Source organism: Podarcis bocagei (genome assembly GCF_964188305.1).
Source record: "Podarcis bocagei genome assembly, chromosome: 11".
Taxonomy (NCBI): domain Eukaryota; kingdom Metazoa; phylum Chordata; class Lepidosauria; order Squamata; family Lacertidae; genus Podarcis; species Podarcis bocagei.
In genome coordinates this window covers 5625932-5638999 of record NC_138136.1, presented here as the reverse complement: position 1 = coordinate 5638999, position 13068 = coordinate 5625932, and the positions used below count along the sequence as shown (strand labels likewise).

The 13068-nt window shown below is 41.8% G+C and overlaps 1 protein-coding gene across 6 annotated transcripts in view; it reads right to left on the bottom strand.

Annotated features, from left to right (window-relative positions):
- Window positions 1–13068, bottom strand: part of LOC308597686 (transducin-like enhancer protein 4) — a 135465-nt gene that overhangs the window by 12648 nt on the left and 109749 nt on the right. For all 6 annotated transcript variants that reach the window (XR_014013105.1, XR_014013106.1, XR_014013107.1 and 3 more), the window contains 6 exons: window positions 6522–6641; window positions 5612–5665; window positions 5177–5329; window positions 2956–3088; window positions 1830–2023; window positions 1356–1432 (listed from right to left, as the gene is read on the bottom strand). Coding sequence is in view for 1 of the 6 variants with exons in the window: in XM_081213668.1 (XP_081069794.1) it covers window positions 1356–1432; window positions 1830–2023; window positions 2956–3088; window positions 5177–5329; window positions 5612–5665; window positions 6522–6641 (731 nt within the window). In the remaining 5 variants the exon portion in view is untranslated. The remainder of the gene's footprint in view (window positions 1–1355; window positions 1433–1829; window positions 2024–2955; window positions 3089–5176; window positions 5330–5611; window positions 5666–6521; window positions 6642–13068) is intronic.

The following is a 13068-nucleotide window of genomic DNA, read 5'->3' as shown; positions in this document are numbered from 1 at the left end:
AAGGCACAATTTGTGAAACATAGTTTAACATAGTTGGGCTTAACTCATTCTAGCCCCTTGCAATATTTCTTCTTGGACACAAATACCAAGGAGTTTATATATATTTTTCTTCAGAAAGAATTGCCAAAATGGCAGACCAATAAATGCTGAGCCAACATGGCAAACAGTACATCTCACCAGGAACAACATGTTATATGACTGCCAGTTACACCACCTGTGAATAACCTATCAACAACTTCATCTCAAAAGCTCTGCTAGGGAGAGCGCTCCACTGCTCAAAACAGCTTTGTTCTAAGATGCAACGTGTTGGAGTGCTTCTGTCATTGCTCACAACTTTATTGAAGGCTCAGCTGGAGTACATTATATGGAAATATATGGCTAATGGAAGGGATGGGGGAGGCTAGCAGATTCATGGAGGTAGTGCGCAAATGGAAAACTCACACAGGCTACTGAAAATGGATCACAAATCTTTCCTGAAGAATAAATTCTGCTGCCTTATTTGCTGTAGCTTTATTATAAGACATACTGGCATGTGAAGAAGCATAAGCCTTTTAAATGTTTTTCTTACATGTAGTATTTATGCCTTAGAAAGTGCAAAAAATAAACTGATTGGGGTTTTAAAAAAAAACCAAAACCAAATAAACATGTGAAAAATGACTACTTATCGTCAAGAGCTCTGCCACTTTTTGATTTTTTGTTTTTTTGCTTGCAAAAGGGGATTGTAATGCCGTAAATATATGCACAAATGAATGCCCTGGGATCACTGTGTCTATTTTCACTTCATTGAAGAGGAATGTGAGTGAAAACTCAGTATTAATTATATAATTCTTTCATGCCCAGCTCCCAGTGAACCGAGCTTGTTAGAGTAGGTCACCTGTTCCATCACGGATGCATTTGTACATTACAATACCATAATTCTTTTTAGTATTTTCAATCAAACAGAACATTTTGCTGTTTCTTTCTCTGCAAAGTGCTGTTTATGGAATCCAGTAAGTCTGCAATTGATTGCAGGGCTTCTTTTGTGCACAAAGGAATTATTTTTAAAACGGAGAGGCAGAACACGGAAGACATGAACACTAGAGAGCCCGTTGCAATTTGCATTTCTGTGCCAAGTTGAGCTACTGTGGTCCAGCACGTCCCATTGCAGAAGGATAACCCCTACCCCATGGCCTCTTTTATCCACAGCATCCGATACCCTTGGCGCATATTCACCTATGGGAAAAACTGCCAAATAGGCTTTTAAGATTAAAAGGAGGATTAACCACCCTCTGCCACGCATCGAATTCAGTATCACAGAGGAAGCAAAAGGAACAAAAGCTTAATAATATGATTGAGTTTGTACGTTTAACACTCACGGTTTTCCTCCTGGGATGCCTGTCAGATTGGGAGGGATACCTGGGACTCGCATATGATGATGTGGATCAAAACCAACCTGAAGTTTTCCCACAAACAGAACAAAGAAAGTTCAAAGCGTTAATGGGGAATGATAGAATTCTAGCCATTAGTTTTGAATCTCAGGGGCTCACAAACATTTCTTTAAAAGAGTCCTCCCTAAGGTTTAAGAACATAAGAAGAATCCCTGCTGGATTAAGCAGAGGACCCTTATTCCCAAACTCTGTTTCCAGCCATGGCCAGACACCTGTCATTCCCACCAGGTGATATTCAGAGGTATACTGCCTTTAAACCTCTCCTGGTTTATTTTGCTTCTCTAGGGCAGTCTACCTCCTTTTTCGTGCCTCGGTTGAAAACAAACCCCTTCCACTCAGGAACACAATGAGCAAAATGAGCACAATGAGCATGGGATACAAACCAGGAAGAAAGAAACTTACCACTGGAGATCTCCCATATGCTGCTGCTGCGGCAGCGGCAGCTGCTGCTGCACTCATTTGAGGAGAGATGTTATGGAGACCTGCATAGGCAGCACCAGGGCTGGTCAGCTCCCCATTCATCCCAGCGTGGGGCACTATTCCAAATGGGGCAGGGTAAGGACAAGGTACTGCCATGGGCGTTCTTAGGCCTGAAGCTACAAAACATAGAAGTGGGGGGGGGGGGAAGACAGGTGACATCATTGTTTAAACAGCCACACCAGCTGCCCATCTGCTACTGAGCCTGAAAGTTCTTGTACTGCTTTCCAAAGCCCTGAAGAACTTGGGTCCAAGATACCTGAACCCTTACATCCCAGCATCTTTGGTTATTCCCAGAGTTGGTGAGGCTGATGGCATCAGAGAACTGGAGAGCTGGAAAGGGACCCTGAGGGTCATCTAGCCCAGTGCCCTGCAATCTTTTTGCCCAATGTGGGGCTTGAACCCATTAACCTGAGATTAAGAGTCTCCTGCTCCACTGACTGAGATACAATGAGAAATCAATACTTTAGTGTCATTGGCCCAGTCCTGTGGAACACTGCCCATAAATTCAGTGGGAGCCTTCTGTGCCCACTATTAAACACCCGCTGAAAACCTTTCCATTGTGCCAGGCCTATGTAGGCAAATGAGAGTATACCCCACAGTGGTCTATTGATGTTTGTTTATTATTTCTGCTTGCTTTTAACTTGTTTGTTGTTTTTTTTTTTTTTTTAAAAAAAACTTTTATAATGTCATTTCTTGGTTTTATATTGTTGTAAACTGCTGTGATAGGTTTTTATGCTACAGTGTTACATAAATGTTTTTTATAAACAAACAAACAAACAAATGTCATTTCTGCACAGGTGAATAATCTCAGACATAAAACGGAAGGCAAATGTTGACTGATCACTTGTAAAGGCCAAAGTGCTTCCTTGTCTTGACCTTTGCTGCTGTACCATGAAATGAGTTGCTTACGATCATCTAGCAAACCCAGGGCAGGTGTGGAATCTGAACCCAGATCTGAGCTCAACCACTTTATGGGCGAGAGAGTGCAAAGCAGCAATGTGATCTTTAAAAAAAGGAGGGCAGCTCCTCCCTCAAGTGGTCTACGAACCTAATGGGTCGACTCCTGGTGGCTTCCCAGGCACAGGCCTCAATCCTGGTGTAGAATTACTGCCGGGAGTTGGAGCGTCAGTCCGTGGAGTGGGGGTACTCGATTTAGACACAGGGGTGGTGGACTTCTCATTCTAATGTGGAAAGAGACAGTTAGATTATTTACATTTTCAGCAAAAGGCAATCGACAAAAGCGCAATCTAGAACGGGTTGACTTGTGTGGTTTCTCTTTCAGTTTTTATCTGCTCTTCCTGGCATCTAAGGGTGCAATCATCCAGCTACAGCTTGTGCAAAAAAAACAGCAAATGCAACTTGCAGAAGTTCATTTCAGTTGGATCTACATAGGCAGACTTCCCAGCAGTCTGTATTACAAAAAATCAAGTACTTGCTTGCTGTAATTAGCATTAAAAGCCAGTCTCGTTTGGATCATTAAGGTGTTTCCAGGAAAGGTAAAGGGCAGACATTAAGTGGTGTTATTTTTAGGCCCTCCTACTTATATAATCATTTATTTAGTTACAGTACATATCGCTTTGGAAGCACTAAGTCATCCCCCCACAGACAGAAATACGAAGCTGAGGAACCGTAACTTCTAAGATAGGTGCCCAGTGATGGGATGGGAAAGGATTTTAACTCAGCTATTATATTTCCAGTCTCCACATTTATAGGATGGATCAGGCAATGGTATGTTCCTTCTCTATCCCAAAATGTGCATAACTGAATGAAGGGATTTGACATTTAATGGATCCCACTGCCAACACTCATTCAACAAAGTGTAAAAACTCCTATGATCAAATTACAATACCATCAGGCAGTGAACACTTTAAAATAGGGGTTACCAATGGGGTGCCTGCACATTCAGGTATGCCCATAGGAGCCATCCTTGGTGCCCACGGGGTCCTGTGGGTCACCCCGATGAAAGTAGCATTATATTGTAGTCAACAGACTTGGCTGCAGTGTGTCTGGTGCCCAAGACAGTTCCTCTGCTTTGCCAATGTGCCAACGAACCCAAAAGGGATAGCGACCAAACTGCAAAACCTAGTTCATTCTGCCTGAATTATTTATTTAAGAAATTTCTATCTTGCTTTTTGCCACATGTCTTAAAACAGCTTACAGAAAAAGAAAAATATGAAGTACAAAATTTACGACATTGGCTAAAACTTCAGAGAGTAAAACATCAGAACAGTATTTCTGCAGCACTCAGACAAAAGAAGTCAAGGCGTACGGGTGGAGGAGTCTGAATCTGGTTGTCTGAATCTACCTTTCTGCAAGGCATCAGTGACATATGCAATGTTCAATGGTAATTCAGCCCAGAGCTTAATGTAATATATGGTAATGTCTCATGGAGGAGGTGAGGGTGAGACGTGGTGCTTGCCTAAGTCCTTCCTCCCCTACCTTTGCACTGTAACATAGGAACAGGGGTGCAAAAATGCATATACCCTGTTTCAGGTCACTAGTCACATGCCAACTCCTTATTCTGCCTGGGATTTTGCAGAACCAATTTTGCACTAAGGGCTACTACTAAATTTGCCTCCAATTCTCTGCACCTTCTAGACAATAGTGTGAGAAGAGCAAGAACAGTCTTTCTGAGAAAAATGTGAGCAAGGCATGACATTTTCTACTCTCTCTCTCTCTCTCTCTCTCTCTCTCTCTCTCTCTCTCTCTCTTACACACAGTGCACATATGTGCATATGTATGTACGAACACAGAAACACATTATTCTGGCTTTGCAAGCAGCCCTTTTCTGAATTATGACTTGTTATGCAAGTCAAGAAAGGCTCTTGTAAATGACAGATTACTTTTTAGATAGAAAATGATTGTAGTTGAACATAGCCCAGTCATACAAATAAAGCCAAGAAGCAAATCACGTCCAAGTAGAAAGCTGAATTTACTGTAAACTGCCATAGAAAAAAAATATTCAAAGAACCCCTGTGTGCTCTTATTTATCCACAGAATGGCAAGCTTCCTGGCATGAAAAAAATATATCACAATAAAGGCATATACATCATTTTCAGACACTGCTAGCAGAACAAACCCTCTCTATCACCTAAAAAGAGCCTGGGTTTCAATGTGCTATTTCTTTTTTTAAAGTAGAAATGCACTGAAGGCAGTTTTGTATCAAGATGTGCAACTGGGGCACATCTCATTATTTCCCCCTCTCTATTTAGGCACCCAGCAGTGCACACAGGGATACGAGCATGGGCATAGATTGTATAGTCACTTACAAGGCTAAGTTCTTTGGATTTGGAGGAAGGAGTGCTGCTGGAAGATGCTATTGAGGCTGGGCTAATTGGTGCATCTTTCTTGAGTAGACGGGTCTTGTCCAAGCCATTTTCTCTTGGAGAATGTGCTGGGCTTCCTCGTGGTGATGAAGGATCCTGAAAACAAACTGTAATTATAATCAGGGCATCCTATTTGCTGTAGGTTGGACGAGCGACATATGTCTCCTTTGACTATTGCCTTTGGCAGAAATGGCCAAAGAAACATACTTCCAGCCCAGAGGACATGACAGTGATGATGCTTTCCCATTGGGTCTGATGAAGAGAAGAAATTTATCCTTTCCTTCTCAAAACAGAAGCAGAGCAAAACAAAAACAAATTCCTAAGTATTCAAGAAGCAAGCCCAATAAATGATGGTAGCAAAAGTGATACTGCACATACCTCATTGGAAACATCAACCACTAAGTTGTCGTCACTCTTTTCACCATCACTGTCCTGCAGTGAAGAAGAATGAGTAAGTATTCTATAGGTCTGTAACTTCTTGCACAACCAATATATATTTTATTCAAATACGAAGACTCATAGTGCTGCACAGCCAAAACAATTATGACAACAAAAATGTAAGGGCCAACGATGAATGAATGACATGCTAGGTGGGCCATACAGAAGTGCCCGTGGGTCACAGCAGAAAAAAATAGCTCTTGGCCTCTTTTAGAAGGTGACTATTTACTAGAGCTATGCAAATTATGTATTAATATATATATATATATCCTGTTTTTTCACCATAGGTCTCAAAGCAGCTTACAACAAAGATACAAAATTTAAAACATTAAACCTCCAAAATTTAAAATCCAAAGAACACAAAATCTCATTATTTTTAAATGTAGAAATCTGAGAAACATTCAGTGTGCAAAAACCTCCTGAGATAAAACAATTTTGACCAGTTGTCTGAAACTCAGTATTTAAATTAGGGGCTCACAATTAGGGGTGTTGTCAGAATTCCATAAAGGCAAGTTTGTAAAAGCACAGCCCACCCCCCTTTACGAGGAAGTGCCTGTACGGCTCTCCTCATAGTCTACTGCCTATGACACCATCTGCCACCTCTGTAACTGCAACCCATCTCCCTTCCCTGGTTCCTGAAGGGTCCTTACAGGTGATCTAGAACAGAAGATATGGCGCAGCTGCCTTCCCTGGGAACACATGCCCAAGCATGCCCCAGCACATTCCTTCACTGAAGAGCTGGAGCCATCTCTGCCCTATCACCCTTCTTGGGGTATGAGAAGGAGGCAGTGGTAGATGCAGAAGCCTTGGTGCATTGGGGAATGTTCAAAATACAGATGGTTTCACTCACGTAGCGAGTTGCTATTTCTTTTTCTTCTGTTTTCTGTTTTTTGCTTTCAGAGGAGTAGTCTGTTGAGTTTCTGTGCTTCTCAGAGGCTCTGAAACTGGCTGATGGAGACACAGATGAGCTCTGAAATCAGAGAAAAGAGGAGGAAAGGTGACTAAAAGTGTTTATATCTCATCCTGGAGAAGATCACCAACAACTAATGCTCTATCTCCACAAACAGGGTCTCATATTTCCTTCCGCAACAAATAGATGCAAACAGTTCTGCTCCTGGCACAGTATTAGAGCAGCACATGAACTACTTGGAAATAATCTAGGCAGCCATGTCAAGCATCAGGCTTTGTGGAACTTAGTCATAAGCAGATCTCTGCCCGTCTTCCGCTGTAAGCAGTGGGCTGGAGGGCTCACTTGCAAAACAACCCCATATCTACTTCATGAGACAGCAGGCTGCAACAGATCTTGTGAAAAGGGTCTTGTGAATGGGGAACAGTGCCAGGCGACCTTTCCAAACACCAGGTCTCTCCCAGAGGACCTAATCTTTGATGAGCACTTTACTATCCTGATGGAGGGAAGCGGAAAACAGGGGTGATTACTCTCAAGTTGGTATGTTTGTGGGTGGCTGCACCAGTGTGCCACTTGAAAGAGCAGGCTGGGGGGGTTAGCACTGCATGAGCAGGTCTTCTTGCTAGTACGTCTGCTGTCATTTCACATTGAAAACACAGGGGAATAAGCCTTCTTGCCGTCTCAATGGTGCAGGAAAGTTAGTACCTCATAATGAAAGGTAGAAGTGGAGTCCTGATAAAGGGAACACAGCCCGTAATCCCAGTGTTTGCTATGACTTCAAGCAAGCAAGCAGCCCTCTAGTAAGAATTTTATTTTGTTAAGTCACACAAAATCCAGATAAGACAAAAAATAGTGGGGAGGGGACATAACTCTGAACTATTTTATTTAAAAGAAAACTACACCTCCAACGTTAATGCTTCTTTTAATGTGCAAGAATGCTGGGTGTTCTTTCCTATGACACTGTAATCTCAAATGATCTTCTTGGTACCCTGATGCTTAACACACTTGAAGAAAGCCCCACAGAAATCACTACAACTTGTTTAGCAGATAAAAACAGACAGGATTTTATACATGTTTTATACATGTTTTACCTAAACAGCCTCAGGGAGTTATTCATTTATATGTTTACACACCAACTGCTTGATTTTATTTCCCAGAGTCAAGAAGAATATCATGTGTGAACACCTATTGCATATTAAAAACAGAAGGCTAATGTTGCACTGTTTTGCCCAAGGAAAACATAAGCTGTATACAGAAGCTATGGTTCTGTTCACAAGCATTATATAGTCATTTGTGTGTTACTGCTATGCTACAGGAGCAGTTTCTTAACTGCCCGGTCCCATGCTGCACCAGCAATGTATGCAAATAGAAAATATGTGGGTAGGGGGGCAGGGAAAGTAACCACACCAGAAAGAAACACACAAATCTGGTCTAATCTTGCAAATCAGGATCTATGCATCCCATTCTCACACTAGGTTTCTTTGCTCCACCAAAAATGTCCCTAGTTACCTTATGATGCAATACACAAGGATCTAATGAAAGATTCCTGGTGTGTTGGGAAGTGGGCTGGGATCAGTATAAAGAAGTTGTTAACTACCTCTCATCTCTAAGTAGCAATATTTAGGGTTCAGGGCAGATCCTTTCCCCTTTGTCCTAATACTACTATAAACCTAGAGCTTTCCCCGCAACTTTATGCAAATACCCTTATGCATGTCTTAAAAATACCCCTGCTCCATTTATTTTCATTCCACAAATGGAGAGAAGGCAGATTATAATTTGAATTCAATTTACTATGACTCATATCTCTCTCTCTCTCTCTCTCTCTCTCTCTCTCTCTCTCTCTCTCTCTCTCTCTCTAAGTAATTGGCTGCAATAAGGAGAAAACTAATTGCTGAATGACAATTAGAATGATGGCTAAAAAGGGAGGAGTAAACCATGGTACTGATTTAAACGAAAGTATTTATTTTCATAAATTTGAAACCACATGGTTTCAATTTTTCTCAATCTAGTTAGCCTCAGTGCTACAAATACCCTTTTAATCTTTGATTCTGGTGCTTAATAACGTTATAATTTAGAGCACCCTAGAAGCATGATAAAGCAGCTAAATTATGGCTAGCTCTTTAAAGGGTGATCCACACACTGGGACAATGTATACTGCCTAGCATCTGTCTATACATGACCTAAAAAATGGTCCATACATACACTTGCAAATATTGTTCTATATGACCCCATTTTATGGAAGTCCAAACCTAATCCCAATTTTAGAGTGTAACATAAATACAGGGATTTAGAGAAAGTGAACCACCACAAACCTACAGCATAAACTACTTTAGTAGTCACTCTGTCTCCCAAGGAAAGTGCTAGTCTTGGATGGAATTGGCGGCTGGAGATCTCTTAATCATCGCCACCGACACAAAACCAGTGGCAGGTGGCATGGTGGGACACTGTCACTCACTTGGTGTCCAGTTGGTCATGTTGCTGTTGCTTATCGGGAGGTAGAGGATGAGGCAGGAATGAGGCTGCTGTGGTGAAAACACATCTGTGAAGCCAATCCAGTGCTTCATGTCAACCTCTGCACTACCTTGCCTGCATCCCGGTAAACAGAAGTAATGTGACTGACCAGAGGTAACATGGGTGGTGATGATCCACCACATCAATTACTGCAAAAGACTAATTCTCAGTGGGGGTGAGGGCAATTACAGTGTTATCAAACTGATTTTTTTTACACACACACAGTTGATTCACATAAACAAGTATTATTCAATGCAGTTGGGTACAGAAGTGTAAGGAGAAACTTTAATGTGACCAAGTGGATTAAGTAGAAAGGGTTTGATTAAGGGAAAATACTAAATCTGATAATAAATACTTGTCAGTGGACAATAGAAATGTTGCCTTAGAACTATACAGAATGTTGCTTGCTTCCAATTTCAAGGAGAAAGGTTTTTTTGTGTTTTTTTTAAAAGACAAGCTTGGGACAAGACCTTGAAATGTCAGTACCATTTGACATCTGGCTGTACACATGAACAGTTGTGCATATTTTTTGGTTGTGCCCTAGTTGATGTTTTTAAAAGGTGTGGCTGGTGTTGGGAAGGCAGTTCATTTGCACTTCCCTTTCAAAAGAAATGGAGTGGGGGGGGGCAGTGCAATGGAGCTGCCCTCCCAAACGGGAATCACTGCCCTAAACAGGATGGTAGAAGGGTGAGGCAGAGCAGTAGTGAGGTTGGGGCCGCTTGGAAAATTTAAGCATCAGAAGATGAAAATGTAAATCTAATACTCAAGGTGTCTCCTCCCCCCCCTTTACGGTGGAAATGCAAGAAAGCAAAGAAACATCCAACACAAATTAAAAGTAAATAGAAGCAAAACAAATTTATAAAAACAGATAAATCTGTATTAATATTTGGAATACTAGACCATGTTATTTAAAACCTAAGATATTTGAAATATTGTAAAATATGTACCCACTAAATATGTGATTGTACTTATTATGACTTTGCGTTTATGGAATCCAGAGTAGTTATTACGATGTTTAACTTTGTTATTTGTAATTATAATTTAAGGAAAATCAAATAAAATTTGAAACTAAATATAAATATCAAATCAGGAGGATCTTTAGAACAAAATAGGAACACTGGAAGCTAGATCAGTCTCTACATACTGATTTAGAGGTTTTTCTAATTGATTTATTTGACATGACTAAGACCTCTTTGACACATAACTTCATAGCACAGCTCCCCTCCCCACCCCTCTATGCTGCTATGCCTGCCTGCATCCATATAACATGGTATCTCAACCACATGCTTTGAATATCCTTCAGGTGACACAAGGCCCCAAGGCCTCAGTTGGGTGCTATGCCAAGCACACTCTTAGGAGAATCATATGGATGGAAGCTTTTCCACACAGCCCCCAGCTGGAATGGAAGTGGTACAGAGGTAAAGTGGGGTGTGTGCCGGAAAAAACAGTAGCAACCAGATGACACACTGCAGGGAGTTGGCACCATGTCCCTTGATGCAATTGTGGGGTGTCAGTCACTGTTGGAAGCAGATGCCACCTATGGCCTGCCTATCCTAAAATTTACTGATCACAAAGAAGGTGATAGAAACCCTCCTAGAAAGCCATAAATATCTCACCAGCAAGAGGGCAAACATCAGCCTGCTGCCTGCCTGCAGTAATTAGTACCGTATTTTTTGCACCATAACACTCACTTTTTTCCTCCTAGAAAGTAAGGGGAAATGTCTGTGCATGTTATGGAACGAATGCCTGCGGGTGGCGGGGGGGATCTGCTGCAGTCGTGAGCAGAGGATCCATGGTTCCCCTTCCTTCCCTAATCCGTGGTTACAAAGCATGGATCCACATGGATCCTCATTATTTTTGCATTGGACTACTCCAAACTCACTGTCAGATCACATCTCTGTGGCCACAGCATGAACCACAAAAATCATATATCCACTATTTCGGTTAGAATATTTTTTTTCTTGTTTTCCTCCTCTAAAAACTACGTGCGTGTTATGGTCTGGTGTGTGTTATAGAGCAAAAAATACGGTACTTCAAATTACTGCAAACCAAGAATTATTATTACCCTTCCACCCCCCAATGTCCACTGAATATTACTTATATTAGCATATGTGGGTCAAAGTGCAACAAGGGAGGAAAAGGCAATACAGTGGTACCTCGGGTTACATACGCTTCAGGTTACATACGCTTCAGGTTACAGACTCGGTTAACCCAGAACTATTGCTTCAGGTTAAGAACTTTGCTTCAGGATGAGAACAGAAATTGTGCTCCGGCGGCACAGCAGCAGCAGGAGGCCCCATTAGCTAAAGTGGTGCTTCAGGTTAAGAACAGTTTCAGGTTAAGTACGGACCCCTGGAATGAATTAAGTATTTAACCCGAGGTACCACTGTACAGCAAAATAGAGCTCCAGTTAAAGCAAGCTTTCCATACTGTTCAGCCATTTGGCAAAGCGTCTTAGACAGTTAACCTCAGGCAGACCGGGGGGGGGGGGGGAGGAATTCAGGAAAATTAGAGATAGAAATAATGACTAAGGACAACTGAGAACCCTCCCACGCAATAAGGCTGAGGACTCAAAACGTGATCATTCCCTTGTGAAACTTTACAACACCGGGACAATGATGTATTTTGCGTGCAATAATTAAAACATCAATTCCCAACAAAGTGGGGATTATGAGATAATTGACCATCCCGGGGTATTAAACAAACCATAGTAAAAGCCAAGGATGCTCATCGCGATGGTCAATTATAATATAATTATCTGAACGACATTATTGGTGTTATAAAGTCTGCTCAAAGTACAAATGCAACAATAAAAAATTGATAAAGTATGCATGGCAGGAAAATGACCTCAGAAGAAAAGGCTACTTGGCTGAATATGCACTTGTGCCGAATCTACTTTGCTGCCTCTCATTTCCACTCTGAAGATATTCTAGGAACTGCCGCACAAGAGGATTCTGGGCCATTTGGGTATAATCATTCAGCATATGCAAAGCCACATGCTTACGAGTCTAAATAGCAACAAAGAAAGAGTGCAAACTCATAATATACAGTGGTGCCTCGCAAGACGAAAAGAATCCGTTCTGTGATTCTCTTCGTCTAGCGGTTTCTTCGTCTTGCGAAGCAAGCCCATTGAAGGATTAGCGGATTAGCGCTATTAGCGGCTTTTAGCAGCTTATCTGCTGATCGGATCAGCTGATAAGCGGCTTAGCGGCTTAGAAAAAGGGGGGGGAGGAAAAAAAACCAGCAGGAACTCGCAAGACATTGTCGTCTTGCGAAGCAAGCCCATAGGAAATTCGTTTTGCGAAGCACCTCCAAAACGGAAAACTCTTTCGTCTAGCGAGTTTTGCGTCTTGCGAGGCATTCGTCTTGCGGGGCACCACTGTATACAGTAAAGAAGTTCAAACTGAATGTCCCTTTTATGCTTGCAGTGTGTCATCATAGAATCAGAGTTGGAAGGGATCCCAAAGGTTCTCTAGTCCAGCCCCCAAACACTGCAGGACTCTCCGCTGGATCATCCAGGACAGATCGCCATCCAACCACTGCTTAAAAACCTCCAAGGAAGGGGACAGTCAAACAGCTCATTGTCAGAAAGTTCTTCCTGGTGTTTAGTCGAAATCTCCTTTCTTGTAACTTGAATTGGTTTGGGTCCTAGTCTCCAGAGCCCAATCTTCCACAAGACTTCCAAAACAAGCCTAGAAGTAAATTTCACTTTCTCCAATGGAACAGACCTCCTGGTGTGCTTAAGAGTGCAGCTTTTGGGTTCTCTCCAGAGAAAGTAGACACATTTAAGCCTGTTAATTCAATCAGACTTGTATGAAAGTTCTATGCAGGTTTACTTTGAAGTAACTCATACTACATTCAATTGCGCTTAATCTCCAGAAAGTGTTGCAGGACTGTAGCTTTACCTATTACTTGTGTAGAAATCTCACTGATTTCAATGAGGCTTTAAGACTGTCCGTTTCTGGATTGCAGCCTTAGA